The sequence below is a fragment of the Symphalangus syndactylus genome, chromosome 7 (genome assembly GCF_028878055.3).
Source record: "Symphalangus syndactylus isolate Jambi chromosome 7, NHGRI_mSymSyn1-v2.1_pri, whole genome shotgun sequence".
Classification (NCBI taxonomy): domain Eukaryota; kingdom Metazoa; phylum Chordata; class Mammalia; order Primates; family Hylobatidae; genus Symphalangus; species Symphalangus syndactylus.
This window is the reverse complement of record NC_072429.2, coordinates 105,385,439-105,402,159: the sequence shown is the minus strand read 5'-3', so window position 1 is coordinate 105,402,159 and position 16,721 is coordinate 105,385,439. Positions and strand designations below refer to the sequence as shown.

Here is a 16,721-nt window from a genome sequence, read left to right as displayed (position 1 = left end):
TTACTATTTTAATGTCCACAGGGGTGGGATTAGGGTTATTTTTAAAAATATATATATATTTTCTATTTTTAAAAGGTCTCATACTTTTTTTTTACAAAAAGAAATTAAAGAGGAATGAGAAAAAGGAGCTTCACTATATCTGACTATGTTGTCAGTAGCAGATGACACTCAATTTTTCCATTTAACTGGATGGAACCCATATTGAAGAAAATCTCAGGGAATAGAGGAATCTATAGGTAGCTCTCTTCTTCTAATTAATCACTCAGTCAGTGATCTGAGCATATATTCTGGAGCCAGTGTCTTGGGTTTGAATCTTAGCTCTGACGCTTGCTTAGCGTGAATAAGTTTCTTAATTTTTCTGTCCTTAACTTCCTCATCTGTAAAATGGGGTTAATAATTGTACCTATTGAGGGTACAGGGTTAACTGAGGATATATTCAACAAATAATGTTTGAAGACATTCTACGTATTAGGCCCTGCTCTTGGTACAAGGGATGGAAGATGGAAAAAGATAAAAATTTATTTTTTATAATGTTTGTGTTCCAGTGAGGTAGATAAATATGCAAACACCTATATGTGTTAGTGTAAGGAGAAAAAGAAAAAAGGCAGAGAAGAGGGTATGTGAACTGTTGATGGGCAGGGGATTTGAAATTTTAGGTACAGTGGCCAGGGAAGGTCTCACTGAAAAGACAATTTTATAAGAACCCGAAGAAAGTGAGGAAGTTGGCCATGTGGATCTCTAGGAGGAGAGCCTTCAAGGTAGAGGGCACAAAAATTGCAAAGGCCTTGAGAAAGAAGCAGGCGTGGTGTGTTCAAGGAATAGCAAAGAGACTAGTGAAGTCAGTGTGGAGTAATGGCAGGGGAATTGTATGAAGTAAGGTGTATGTGTGTGTGTGTGTGTGTGTGTGTGTGTGTGTTCTGGGGGTGATCAGTTAGGGCCCTGTGGGCCATGATTAGGACTTTGGGTTTGGACAAAGGAGTGATACAATGAGATTCATGTTTGAACCACATTACTCCCAGTTGCCTCACTGAAAACTGACTGGGGTGGGGATTGGGGAGCAAGAGCAGAGGCAGGGAGATCAGTCGGGAGCCTCTTGCACAGTGCAGTCAAAAGATGATGGTGTTTGGACTGAGGAGGAAGCAGTGCAAGTGGTAAGGGCTGGACAGATTCTGGGTTTATTCTGAGAAGAGAGCCAACAGGATCTCTGGGCTGATTAGATGCAGGGTCAGTAAGAAAGAGAAGGCCTAGAATTACACCAATGTTTCTGGCCTGAATAGCTAGAGAAATGATGCTTCCATTAATGGAAATAAGAATATAGTTTAATATATGAATAATATATTATCATGCTAAAATGTGTTAACATGTTAATGAATTGGTGAATGAAAAGCACTAAGTATAGCAGTTAACATCAAGTGGGCCTGATGTGTTTGTTGTTATTAATAATACATTGAAATGGGAACATTTTTTAAACCCTAGTATATGATTAAATGTTCATGTCAGAGTCACAACTTGTGGTCTTTGGAAATAAAGTGATTTAAATGAGATATTAAAAGACTTTCCACTGACAGATATAGTATAGGAGAAAAATAGAATTTTCAAGTAATGACTAAGAATTCCGTCTCCTTCAATTCCCCTTTTAACCTGCACATGCCTTTAATACAGCACTTCCTTCTTTTGTTTATTCAAGTATCCCTATCCTCAAAAGTAACACATACACTAAATATATTAACTTTTAATGGATAATCTTGTGTTTTATAGTTACTATTGCAATGGAATTTCTATTCAACAGTACTATTTCAAGTGCCATTGAAGTATCCTGTCTTTTAAAGATGCAATAACAAGGTTTTTTTTACTCTTATTGAATGTTTTTGAAACTGTGAAAACCAATAAAATTCATTTCTGTTTTTGTTTTTTTTAGAGACAGCATCTCACTCTGTTGCCCAGGCTGGAGTGAATTGGTGCCATCATAGCTCAGTGCAGCCTGGAACTCCCGGACTCAAGCAATCCTCTCATCTCAGTCTTCTAAGTAGCTAGGACTACAGGCATGCACAACCACGCCCAGTTAGGTTTTAATTTTTGTAGAGACAGGGGTCTCACTTTTAAATGGAAAGAATCAAGGCAGGAAAGGAACTGGGGAATCTAAGTAATCTCTTTTATTTTTAATACCACAGAGATACTGTGGGTTGTGGCTTGCTAATTCAATAAAGGATACAAGCTCTCAGAGATTGGCATGCATTCAGCACTGGAGTTCAGAAGAGACAGGACTCTGATATGCAAGAAATAATCTGAAGATAGATTTCACGGTTCTCCTCTAAATTCAGAAAGCTAGTTAATGGGTCATATCATCATTTCCAATGATAATTTAAAACTCTCTAATTTGGAATGAATTATATAATTTTTTCCTTCTTTCCTTTCCCTAACTTTCTACTCACATATTTCTAACAATGTTTCATTTAATGTTGATCCTTATGGTTTATAATTTAACAGTACTTCATGGCTTAAAAAGTGCTGTCATACACATTTCATTTTCACTATTTTTACTGGTACAATATTGTTTACTAATTGTCTTAATTCATAGACGAAGAAATTATTTGTATTGTTTCCTTCTTTAGATGTGTAATTTGAAGCTCCGGGAATAATTATCAGATTGCTAAATACACATAGCTTTTAATGAGCAGAAACATAACTTGAATGCGGGTCTTCAGTTTTAAAAACTTGTTCCCTGTCCATTTCATTACAGTCGAATGTTGGTAATTACTAATAAAATTCTCTGAGTATTTTCCAGGCAGTTCAGTCAAGACAGTGGCCTAAGAACAGTTAGAACCACAGTGCCAGGAAGTCAGAGTGGAAGAATGTAGTGAGGAGAGACAAAAATTGGCCACGGATAAGCCACATAAGGAAAAAAGAAGACTTTATGAAGTTCCAAATATACGGCCTTTAACATATTATACAAGTCACAAACTTAGGTATATACTTTCACTGCTGCATTTCATCAATCTAAGATACCACTGATTGTGAGATGCATGACCAAGAAAGAAAGATTAAAAAAAAAACTGTCAATTGAATCACAATACACCTTGATCACAAGGTGATTTTAGATTTTAAAAAGTTAAAATATGAAAAAAATGTACATTGTAGAATCAAAGAAATATAGTACTAGTAACTGCAGAGGGTATGAAAATTCTCAAAATCAGTTATAATACAATCTCACTAGACAATCAATAAGCACTTATTAAGTGCCTATGGATGGGTACAATTAAGCAAAATGCATAATCTAGATGAAGAGGTTTAAGTGCTATATATGAAATATTCATTGCTATCCTTCAGTTTCACAACAATGACCACTGTTGAAGACAGCAGATCCACTTGTAGAAAATGATGTCTCAGTGTAAAAGTGCCAAGAGGATATAAGGCATAGAAGGGAGGAGGAGACAGAGGAGTACAGAGGCGGAAGCAGTTAGGGGAAGGGAGAATGGGCTGGGGAGAGGTAAGAAGGATGGGAAGAGGGATCTAATTGAACCAGGAGTTTCATTGAAATTCAAAAGTGGTCTGAATCCTGCTCACGCCAAATCGCCTGATCTTATTAAATATAAATGCTATCCTGTATATGAAATGATACCTTAAAACATCAGCTTTGAAAAGGGGTTCATACATTTTTATAACGTTGACAGCTCCATGTTTAATACTAGAAATTTTTCTCCTTTCTTGTGTATTTTTTTATTACAAAGGCAATTTTAGTACCTCTCAAATTTGAACTAGATATAATTGATTAAATATTTGGCATTGCTTAAAAATTAAATTTTGTTATGACTGGTTATCAACGTCCCCAATGACTTAAAAGTTTTAGAATTTGTGATTAAAATTAAAAAATTGTTTGGGCTCAAAACCAACCACCTAAACATTTCACCTGGTAATTTTGTATAAATTATGATTATCATCACAGTATCTGTGTGCTGAACTGGAAAAATGAAGTTAGATTATTTCTAATTAAAAACACTTTTGTTTCAGCAATGAGAATTTCATAAATTGTCTTATGATATGAAATAATTGCTTTTGAAATTACCCAAATAAAAAGAAAAGATAGTCAACCTCTTAGCTGTGCATTATGCTCATAAATTTATTACTAATTTAAAAAGGGATAATGTCCTGCAACATCATTAGGCCTCATGACTAAATAAGTGGTAAAGCATATTATACATTCCAATACTGTCACACAGTTGCTTGTGATTGAGGAAAAACTAACCTAGTAATGGTAATTACTTCTTTTGAAAGGCAAAACTATAAATAAATAATAACGCAGAGCAATTTCATTTTTAAAAGTCAATAATGAATTCCATCTGCTGCATGCCATTAAAAATCAAAGAGGTTACTTACACGCCTCAGTTCTTTTTATATCTTTATTCCTTCCATTTAAAAGTACAGGTCGATCCGTTTAATGATAATGTTATTTTGGCTTGTTTGACCAAAACTTCAACCAAAGAAAAAGAAAAAAGGAAAAAAAAATTCCTCCTATTTCTTGCCTCATTTTTCTGGAGCCTAGAGAACATAACGTAATAAAATGCTAATGAAGAACAGAGACATTTAAACAAATGTTTAAGAGGATGGTTTGGAGAGTCTTAATGAAATGAATTACAAGTCTTTGAAACCCAGAATACAGTGGTGACAAAAATGAGAGTATGTGACTTGATCACTGCCATTACCTGAGTTAGGGACAATTTTTGAGTGAAGAATAAGGTAAGGCAACATGGAAATCTTACTGACAAATGTTGTCCTATGAATGAATAAAAAATAAATCGCTAAGGACTTGTTACAAATGGCCACTGGACATGAAGAGACTCAAAATCATTATGTCTGAATCTATTTCTGGGAGTATTTATGGAATCATAATTAGCAGCAGTACCTACAGCATATCATAGAGAAATAATTTACACACATGTGAAGTCTTTTTAAAAAGATATTCTATTTAGATTCAGTGTTCTGACAGAGTTTAATCCCTCTTAACCTCCCCAACCAAACATTTGCGTTTTGGAGGCAGTAGCTACAGAACCTCCAACTGCATCGTCATAGATCCATACAGCTCATCTGGACTTTGAAAATGCAACATAAAGTGTGCCCTTTAATGTCCGCTGTATCTGACTTCCCAAAATAACTTATTTAAAGCCACTAAGAGAGCACTTACACATACCTTTGCGCTGGCAGAACATTTCTGAGGTCCTTCCTTCGAACCTTGCTCGGCTAGCAGTGAGCTGCTTTCAAGAAGAGACGGGAATTTTGGTTCCTGTGCTTCTCAGGGTAATATAACACTTCCTTCCTGCCAGAGTGCCTTCTCCTCCAGCCCGGTCCCTGACCCCTGGTGGCAGTGTGCAAGATTCAGAGGTTTCTGTTTCTGCACACAGGAAACTCACTGTACCTGCCCTGTGACCGTGGACTTGCTCTTGGCTCACTGAATATTTTAGAAATGGTGACAACGACATGCTCTGTATGATACATTACTAAGTTGACACTGTAAAGTCTATCATGGAGTGAGATCACAAGACTCAATATCTAGCCTCTGTACAATTTCTTATCATAAAGTAAATAAATGGCATGGCCACCTTTAACAAATTTCTATTTTATAGTCCTAATAGCAACAACAGGTAGCAGATTTGATAAGCTGAGTATGAACCAGGCTGGTGTTTTGAACCTTTATAGATATGTAAATACTGCTAGCCATTGTCAGGACATAATTTTGATTTTTTGCATCCAGAACTTCCAATTGCATCATAACGGATATAGTTCACATTGCTTTGCATGATAGTTATTTCTTTTAGTCTTTTTTCCCTAGGAGGGCAAGAAGAAAGTCCACACAACAGTACTAACTGCTTAGTAATTAAATGAATGGATAAAAGTAGTAATAACTTCCTTCTTTGTACTTAGCACCCACCCCCTTTTTTTGAGATGGAGTCTTGCTCTGTCACCCAGGCTGGAGTACAGCGGTGCCATCTTCATCTCGGCTTACTGCAACATCTGCCTCCCAGGTTCAAGCCATTCTCCTGCCTCAGCCTCCCAAGGAGCTGGGTCTACAGGCACATGCCATCATGCCAGGCTAATTTTTGTACTTTTAGTAGAGACGGGGTTTCATTATGTTGCCAATGCTGGTCTTGAACTCCCGACCTCAGGTGGTCCACTTGCCTTGGCCTCCCAAAATGCTGGGATTACAGGCATGAGCCCTTAGCCCCCTTTTAATCCACATTCCCTGTTATCCCGGTAGAAGCAAAGGGCAGCACCTATAGCCCGGCTGCTTCTGACTTACTGTTTATGTCCTTAAACTTAGAATCCTAGAGAAGATTGTGGTGGAAGTCTGCCTTTCCTTCTTCCTTGTCATCACATTTTTATGAGACCCTTCAACAGCAACTCACTGAGATATACACATACTGTAACATCATATTTTATTTGAGGGCAGAGATCACAACCATTGAGAACAGACAATGTCAACTCAGTGGGTAAAGATCTTTGTGAGTCTAAGAACTAATGGATGCCCAAACAGGTGGGCTTCAGGGATAAATTTAAAAGGTAAACAAATTGTCAAAAACCACGTGCAGAGTTAGTACAAAATGATGAAGTGACAATGATCATGAAGAAAATGGAGTTCATGGTGCCACCAGTTCACAATGCTGAAGTTGTATAAATAGTAATAATACTAAGATTTTGCATGTAATATAGAGCTTGTGGTCTTGGCCAAGTTCTGACAGCTCCATAATAACTAGTCATTGACTAGTAAAGTACATGACCAAGTCAATACACTTTTATGGGAAAATGATATAAATTGGCAAGATGATTCACTCTCAAATGAAAATTCATGATGTCTAATCTTCTCTATGGAGCTACATTTGTATTCACTACAAACTCTATTTGGTTCCTTTAAGAGTTCCAGTATTCCCTATGAATGCTATTCAATACATGAGATAACTTATGTAAAACTTGTAGTTAAGCTCCTGGTACTCTGCTATAAGAAGGTGTTTGGTTGGGCGCGGTGGCTCATGCCTGTAATCTCAGCACTTTGGGAGGCTGAGGTGGGCGGATCATGAGGTCAGGAGATCGAGACCATCTTGGCTAAGACGGTGAAACCCTGTCTCTACTAAAAAAAAATATATATATATACAAAAAAAATTAGCCGGTCATGGTGGCGGGTGCCTGTAGTCCCAGCTACTCAGGAGGCTGAGGCAGGAGAATGGCGTGAACCCGGGAGGTGAAGCTTGCAGTGAGCCAGTGAGCCGAGATCACGCCATTGCCACTGCTCTCCAGCCTGGGAGACAGAGCAAGACTCCGTCTCAAAAAAAAAAAAAAAGGTGTTTCATTGGATATTAATTTCCATTCTCTTCCTTAGTGACATGACTGGCTTATTCCAGTCCTGGATTCCATTCTACTACATTAAAGTAATGCCAATGATAACAATGACTTACTATGTGTAATGTTTTATCGTTTACAAAGTACTTCAACGAATATTCTCATGTTATGCACACAACCACCCTGGGAGATGTTGCTTATTCTCCAAGATTTGCCAAGCACGCTATGTATAGAAAATTAATGACACAATGTTTCCTTGCAGCTTTATATGGTGAGCATAAGGAGAGAGCAGAAATGTTTTAGATGCCTTGATGTTCCTGTTCAAATCATTCAGCATAGATGCAGACTTCTGGAAAACAACAGCAGCAGGTAGAAAGCAAGAATGAATTGGCATTTTTTTCCTTTTTTTTTTTTTTTTTTTTGAGACAGATTCTGGTTCTGTTGCCAAGATGGAGCGCAGCAGTCTGATCTTGGCTTACTGCAACTTCTGCCTCCTGGACTCAAGCCATCCTCCCACCTCAGCCTCCCGACTTGCTGGGGCTGTGGGGCTATAAGTGCTTGCCACCATCCCCATCATTTTTTTTTCTTTTTTTTTTTTTTTCTTTTTTGAGACAGAGTCTCACTCTGTTGCCCAGGCTGGAGTGCAATGGCGTGATCTTGGCTCACTGCAACATCTACCTCCTGAGTTCATGCGATTCTCCTGCCTCAGCCTCCCGAGTAGCTGGGACTATAGGCATGTGCCACCACGCCTGGCTGATTTTTTGTATTTTTAGTAGAGACAGGGTTTCACCGTGTCAGTCAGGCTGGTTTCAAAGTCCTGACCTCAAGTGATCTACCTGCCTTGGCCTCCCAAAATGTTGGGATTATAGGCATGAGCCACCGCGCCTGGCCTATTTTTTCCCATGTTGTCCAGGCTAGTCTCGAACTCTTGAGCTCAAGTGATCCACCAGCCTTGGCCTCCCAAGGTGCTAGGATGACAGGCATAAGCCACCATGCCCAGCCAAATTGGCTCTTTTTTAAAGCAAGACTTCATGTAACAATAAAACTCATACACACAGAAGCAGCACCCCAAACAAAACATAAATACATGTGGTTTTTAGCATCTGCAGAATATGCAAAGGAGGGCTTTTACAATATTTACATCTCACATAGATGGTATAGTAATACTATCTACATTTGCATTGTGTCTGAATATGAATAAGAGTTATAAAACCATACACATACACACTGCCATATCAAACACACCTATGAATTGGTCATATGACAGTATATATATAAGTAAATATATCTATTTTTCTATATGCCGTATCTATAAGATACCTATTTCCCAATATTTGGTCATTTGTTCTTTATTCTTTGCTCTCATTAGGAATCTGATAGGAGCTAGACTCAAGTCACTGGTCAGTTAAGTTTACTTCTTTCAAGGTTGTGTAAAACCAAATCAATCTTATAATTGTGCTTAGAGCTGTCCACTAAGTATACAATCAACATCATTTCTGACAAATATTGGCTATCTACCACTTTTGGGATGTGGGCTACTAAGAAGCTCTGATTTATGGCAGTCAAAAATGCTCTTGCTTCTACATCTCTAGTTTTTATTCTAGATTCTTTTTCTAGTTTAGTTATTTATTTTACTCTAAGTTGGTTCTTTATATCTTAGCTGACTTATCTATTTTCCTTATATCTGTTGTCATACCATGTAGATTGACCAATTTGTGATAACGTGACTTGAATGTCTAGGTTTATTGATTTATTTTTACGGGATTGAAAAATGTGCCTGAGAATATAATTAGAACTTCATCAAACTGAACCTTTTTTAAGATGGTGAAAATAATAGACCTTTTACAAAAGAAAAACATATGGTAAAAACAAGCCTTTCCAAGACTTGGGTAATTTTGAAATCATGTAGTTTTCCTAATTATAGATGTGAATTGTTGGCAGGTAGGATTATAAAAGTACTTTTGCTAATATCACATTGCAATGCTGAGGGTATAGTCTTAGCCTGAGATGTGAATTTCACTTGTAGTGTGTACACGTTTCTCAAAATGCACTCCGCAGAACACCAAAATGAACACTTTCCACCCAAGAAGTGCCAGATGGGGAAACAAATGTGGTCGAGATGCCAAGCCATATAAATAGTGTCAGTTCTAAAACAAGGCTCTCCAGGGGATGGCTGCAAGGGAAAGAAGTCCAGAGAAAACATCTAGTTTTTCTGTGAGAAAGGTTACTTACTAAGTAGTTAACTCGTTTTCAGGGGAAGAGAGTCAGTGTTTAAGAGTAATTCTTAGGAGAAATTTTGAACTACTTATACTAACAGTTATGGTTGGCTGATACATAGAGGACATAATAGGCCGGGCACAGTGGCTCACGCCTGTAATCCCAGCACTTTGGGAGGCCGAGGTGGGCAGATCACCTGAGGTCAGGAGTTTGAGACCAGCCTGTCCAACATGGTGAAACCCTGTCTCTACTAAAAATACAAAAATTAGCTGGGTATTGTGGCACATGCCTGTAATTCCAGCTACTTGGGAGGCTGAGGTAGGAGACTTGCTTGAGCCTGGGAGGCAGAGGTTCCAGTGAGCCGAGATTGTGCCATTGCACTCCAGCCTGGGCAACAAGAGTGAAACTCTGACTCAAAAAAAGGACATATCAAGTATGTTAGGTTTTGTGGAAATTAAATACATCACAAAATTCCCATAAGTTTAGGTTGCATAAAAGAGCCTTCACTAAACCAGATCAGGTAGCATGCAATGAAAATTAAAGTTTAATGAGCAACTATATGTTTGAGGCCAGCCTACACTAAGCACTTGGGTTACTGGTGATTCAGCCATCTGATCCAAACAGCCCTTTTCATTTCCTCCTCTTTCCCTCTGTGTGAACATATTTTCTTCTGCCTGAAGGAAAATAGCCAAAGTTCTGTTTTCCCTAGGGAAAAATGTCTCATATTAGGTAAGAAGCATGTTTTCCATTCTGTTATTCCCTCCTGTTATATTTCTCAGCAATCTGCATGAGTAGTCAACTTGCCTCCTGTTTTCCCTGAGCTGCACTGGCTAATGCTTGTCTGAAAGCACGTGTTGCAGAGTGATGAGCAGTTATGATTCTGAAGATAGTTGACCAGGGTTCAAATCTCGGTTCCTTCACTTTCTAGCCTTGAGGTGTAGGGCCAATTACTTAACCCATCTGCCTCTCAGTTTCATCACCTGTAAAACTAGAATCTTAGTATTTGTAGGGCTGTGTGAGAATTAAAGTATTTAATACATGTAAGATACTTAGAATAGTACTTGGAATGTAATAAGTACTCAATAAATGCTAGCTTTAAAATTTTCAAGAAGTGAGAGCCATAAAAGTGTATTTCACATTTTGCCTGTTCTGTCAAAATAAACAATGTTAATACAGTCCTAAACATATAGAAATGCATTACGATGAACTCCTGAAAACGAAGATTTTCTTAACTATCTGACTTAGAAAATACAAAATTTTCATAAGAGATGCAGAAAGGAAATTAATTAAAGAAAAAATTCTCAGATCATAATGAGAAATGAGTTTTGAGCTTGAATTTCAAGCTTCTATAAAAAGTCATCTGAAGAGAATGAATGATACTTACATATGTAACAAGTTATATATGAAGGTTATTATACCCCCCAAAATTATATAAAGTTATTGTTTAAGTACTTACATCAATCATGCTTTGGAGACTGCTTAATGGTGTATATGTTTACTTTATACAGTTTCACTGGACTTAACCTATATGGCTTATATATACTATTTCATTTCCATATTATTTTCTTCTCCAGTTTCCCTTCTGTCTTATATATGTATTTACATTTCTTTCACACAAATTTGAAAGAGTATTCCTATCAGAATAATATTTTTTTCTACAAAAGGTAGACAATCCTTAAGGTATGAACGTGAGAAAAGGGAAAAAGCGAAGATCAAATACAAAAAAAACTGAAGGACAAAATTATGAAATAAGTAGAGACTGATTAACAAGAAAAGAAAATGCAAAGATATCCTAGCTCTCTCAGCCATACAGATTAGTCCTGGAAATAACGCAGTTCTCACGAAAATCAGAATGACCTATTTTTTTTTGTTTTTATGTGTTTTTACTATACAAAGGTATAGAAATTGAAAGTATGCTACATTTGGTCTATTTAGGCCACTGTGCCGAAAACTGATGTAAAAATTGAATTCATTATTTTATTTTTTAAAACAATGTGTTATACTTCCTTACAAAAGTCACTGCTGTTTACAGGCAACAGGACTCTCCATCCCCACCTAATGCTGGCAAAGAATAAAGATGTTCTAAGTTAATTTTGGAACAGTTGGGAATGAATGGGGATGGGAAAGGGCAGAGGGGAGAGATTAGAAGCCAAGACACTCCGACCAGCACTGCCAATTTGCGTGGGACAAACACTTTGATCTACTTACTTCTACCTTTCTGACATCACCCTTCTGGTTCTCCAGGGTCTATCCAATTCTCAATCTTTAACCCTTAGGGAAATAACTTTTTACTAGAGATGCTCTCCTTCGATCACCCTTGACCTCCATACAAAATGCAGCCCAGTTTGTGTTCTCCATTCATTCACAAAGTTATTAGGACAAATGAAATGCGTACAGAGTTAAACTGAACCTGACAAAGCAGATTCGCTGCCCAACACTCCAGGTTCTGGCCCTCAGGACTCCTTTCCACCAACACATCTTGCTCACTAAGTTGAACACAGACAGGCCTCTTTTCTGGTCCTTGAATGCACCAAGCATGCTCCTGTCTTAAAGCCTTTGCATTTGCAGTTTCTCTTTTCTTAGAATGCTCTTCCCCAGACATTGGCCAGCCCTTGCTCTGCCATTCTATTTAGGTCCCGACTTACATACCTCCTCTTTGGAGAGGTGTTCTCTGACTACTGTATCTAGGTCAGCACCCTGTACATGTTTCTTCTTCATACCTCTTATCACTGATACTACCCATCTCATTGTTTGTGATTAGCCACCTCTACTAGAATCTAAGTTCTAAGAATGTTCACTGCACCCAAAATAGTGTCTGGAACACTGTAGGAGATCAATAAATAAATATATGTTCAATGAACAAATCAGAAGTTGCTGGGCATAGAACAGATATTCAACAAATATTTAAGGAAAACCTTATTGACTGAAGGAGTGTGTGCATGCTTTATGCTAGTTTAAAAAAAGGCAGAATCTTATTACTTTATTTTAAATATGCATCTAATTATTGGTTGGATCAGACTTGGGATGTCATGATTGTTTCTTAGAATAATGTCATCTAAGTTGGGATTTAAAGGAGGAAAGAGTAAGTCAGGCACGTAGGATTATGTATTGAACAGGTAGTTGGGAGCAGGGGAAAAGGAAAGTGCTCAAGTCAGAGAGACGAGCATGGGCAGAGGCCTGGCAGCCAGAGGAACTTCCACTGAAAGGAGTTGAATGAGACTGTGGCATGGTATGAGACAGGATAAGATAAACGATGGTAGGGTGAGAGGAGAGAGATGAAGTTAGAAAAATAAGCAAGAACCAGTGCCTTCACATGCATTGTAATTATATTGAGGATTTGGATTTTGATCTGAAGGTAATAGAGAGATACTTCAGCTTTTAAGCAGAGCATGAACAAGACCAGATTTGAACATTCGAAATTAGCTGCAAATGAGAAGATGGATTGGAGGAGGCACATCCTGAATGCAGGAGACTACTTAGAAGATGATGATTATAAACTGTGTGATATATGAAGCTGAATAATAGCAGCAGTGATTGACAGAAGTGGATCAACTGAAGAGAATTTGCAGGGTTAAATAGACAGAATTTTTGGATTGTAGCAGTGTTGGTGGGGACTTGGGAGGGAGAGGAAAGAATCTCGTTTGGTGCCAAAGAACACTGAAGGCAACTGGCTTAAAGGGGTAAATTATTAAAAAAAAATGCAAAAGGTTGATTTTAAAATACCTGTGAAATATTTTACTGTATATTACTAGTGAACAATTGGATTTACGGGTCTAGAGTTTATGACAATCTTCTGGGCTAGAAATTTAAATTTGAGCATCATCTTCTCACAGATGTGAACTGATATTGTTTAGGAAAAACATATACTCCTTACCTATATTCAACTATTGTTCATACTTTATCCCATTTGCTTTATGTTTGTGTTCTCTTTCTCTCATAAATATGTGTGTGTGTTTGTGTGTTATATACATACCACACTCACACATATATATTTGTTGAACCATTTGAGTGTAAATTACATGCATCATAGCCCTTTACCTCTAAATAGGAAATGTATATTTCCTATAAATATGGGTAGTCTTTTACATGACCATAGTGTAGCTTTCAACTTTGGAAAATTTCACATTAATGGAATACTTTTCTATAATCTATCATCTGCATTCTAACTTTGACAATTAACCCAATAATGACTCCAGAGAGCACTTTTAATTTTCAGGTTAAAGTCTTAATTCTTCTGCTGTGTTGTTTTCACAATTACACAAAAACCTAAGACCTATGTAGAATAGTTGATTCTGTTTACATTTTCCTTCCAATAAAAAAGGTAATAGGTTTGAAAGAGTATTTCCTTATATTACTGAAGACCATTTCTTACAAATTTTCTATTATCTACTTAGAATCCATGAGGGCAAAGCTACTATGTGATTAAAAAAGAGTTGCCCAAACTGACCTCCTGTGTATATAGCACTTGCTTCGATGCTTCTTTGTGAGCAAGAAAACTTCTCAAGGCCCAGGAAGTGCTCTTCCTTTTATTATTATTGTTGTTGTTATTATTATTATTACTTTTTTGAGATGGGCTCTTTGTTGTCCAAGCTGGTCTTAAACTCCTGGGCTCAAGCGATCCTCCCCGCTCAGCCTCTCAAAGTGCTGGGATTACAGGCATGACCCACCACGCCCCACTGCCCACACATTCTTCCTTTTATTAAGATCAACTAAGATTGAGTTATGTTATGTTTTTCTCTCTTCAAGAAAGTAAAAGCAGAAAGCAATCAGGAAAGCATATGGTGGAGTGGTAAGTGGGGAACAAAGTTCATTCTATAAAATAGGCTTTATGATTTCAGTCACCTTTAAGGAGTAGCAGAATTCAAATACTAAAAAGTGCAATGCAGCAAGCATCAGCTAGAACTAAATTCACAATGTTGTCACTAAGAATTCAGAGTAGGATGATATAAACCCATCAGCATTCCAAACCTAACATGACCAGAGAAGCACAATGAGAAGCTTTATTTATAGGAATACTTCTGCACCCACTTGCAAAGTTGCTAAACTGGTTTCTGTTTCCTTTGTGGGTGTTTTGGTCAAAGAATAAAAGCATGTTTGGGCCTGTCACTGGGTACTGAGCGTTGATCTCTAATAACAAAGAACAGACTATCAAGATTATTTACCTCCACAAGAGCTCTAACTTACTGTGGCTCAAAGCCTGTCATATATAGAAAAATTACTTCCTTCCCTCAGAACCCATCCTTTTCAAAAAATATCAGAAATGTACCTGGATTAATCCACAAGCCACTTCAAAGGCAGATGTCTGACAGTACTAGATCTCTGATAAAAAATAGTACACATAGCAGTCTTTAGCTGCCCACAGAAACTCACCACCAAGATGACCCAACCATAATATGTTTGTCAATAGGCCACTGAAAGATTTGCCCCTGAAGTACATGAGCACAGGTAAGCCTTGACAAAATGGATATTTTTTTCATTGCTTTTGTTTGTTTGTTTTTTGCTTTTTTAGAGACAGAGGACAGGGTCTCGCTCTGTAACCCAGGCTGGAGTCTAGTGATGCAATCATAGCTCACTGCAGCCTTGACCTCCTGGGCTCAAATGATCCTTCTGCATCAGCCTCCTGAATAGCTGGGATTACAGGCACATACCACCGTGCCTGACCAGTTTAAAAAAAAATAATTTTTTTTTAGAGATGGGGGTCTCACTGCATTGGTCAGGTTGGCCTCAAATTCCTAGCCTCAAGCTATACTCCTGCCTTGGCCTCCCAAAGTGCTGGGATTACAGGAATGAGCCACAGTGCCCAGTGTCCAGCCTAATAAAATAGATACTTTCAAAATAAAGTCAAATGACGGGTCTAATGTAGTGGTAAAACTAGAGGCTTTAAAGAAAGACACAGCCAAGTCTGAACTCTCTCTTTGTTACATACTGTGTAGCTTTGGCTGAATTACATAAAGTTCTCTATGTCCCAGTTACCTCACTAGTAAAAAAAAAAAAAAAAGAGAGAGAGAGGAAATAACATCGACCTGCTAGGGCAGTAGGTTGGGATTAAATGAGATAATGTATGCAAAATGTCTAAGCACAATGTCTGGCATATGGTGGCTGCTTAAAAATAGTTCCCTGCACCCTTCGGCATGCTGACAAAGACTTATTTAATACTAAGCAGAAGGGCTGATTTAAGGCAGAAGGATTGATTTAAGGAAGAAGAGATGAGAAAGAGGGACCTGAGACCTCCAAGAAGTGATGACACAAATCAGTGAAGGAAGGCAGGAGATGGTTCCGAGGCTTTGCCTGTAGTCCAGATAAGTGTAAGCAATCCTTGAGCTTGGATAGCACAGTGAGGAAGGCTACTTGAGAGGACTGTGAAAGTGTTAGTACAAGAGGGCTATTGACTCCAAATGTTGACTTACGCATGGCAGAAAGAGTGGTGCTGCCCTTGCAACCAGCGGGGAGGAAGGGATAACTTACGTCAAAAATGGTCATTTGAATTCTGGAGATGTTTTCAGAGGCACACAAAATATAAGGGGAAAGTTGCCTAGCTCACAGCTGGATTGTGGTGCTTTAAGCTTGACAGAATGGCTGGCATTCAAGTTCCACTTCTGAGGACTCAGCTACATGTAAATAAGTTGATACCCTAGCAGTAAAATATCTTCAAGAAGGGAAGAGGTATGGAGAGAGAAGAGGAAAGTTACAGACCATGTGTATTTAGGTCAGACATAACAACTCTGCTCTTTGTTTTTCAGCTTGGTAGGCAAAGTGCCAAAACTACTATTTGTGAAAGGTATTGAAATGAAGCATGCTAGGGCTCTACACCCATTTGGTTTCTGGGACATTGGTCAGTTGGCATTTTCTTACCTAAACAACAAAAACCATTCAGAGAAGGGCTCTTTCTTCCTTTGGGTTAAGAACAGCAAAAACTACCAATCCTGGTGTTTTTATTTAGTAGCAGGTACTCCAACATGGTAGGCAGAATGATGACCCCTAAAAAATATCCTTGTATTGATCCCTGGAATCTGTGAATGCCACCTTACTTGGCAAAGAGAAATTAAGGATGCAGATAGAATTCAGGTTGCAGCTGACTGTGAGATGGGAAATTATACTGAATTATCCAGGTGGGCCCATTGTAATCAAAAAGGTCCAAGTGGAAGAGGGAAGCAAGAGCTATCATATGATATCAAGAG

At 38.0% G+C, this 16,721-nt stretch overlaps 1 protein-coding gene across 10 annotated transcripts in view; it reads right to left on the bottom strand.

Moving 5' to 3' along the window:
- The window catches only part of OXR1 (oxidation resistance 1), a 490,018-nt gene that overhangs the window by 133,990 nt on the left and 339,307 nt on the right, over positions 1 to 16,721 (bottom strand). The window contains exon 1 of one of the 10 annotated variants that reach the window (XM_063642923.1): positions 5,186 to 5,411. The exons of 6 other annotated variants lie outside the window; for them this stretch is intronic. In XM_063642923.1, coding sequence (XP_063498993.1) covers positions 5,186 to 5,204 — 19 coding nt within the window. In that variant the 5' untranslated portion in view covers positions 5,205 to 5,411. Of the gene's footprint in view, positions 1 to 5,185; positions 5,412 to 16,721 lie in introns of those variants that run through there. 3 more of the 10 variants (XM_055287037.2, XM_063642920.1, XM_063642922.1) reach the window with 3 other exon arrangements.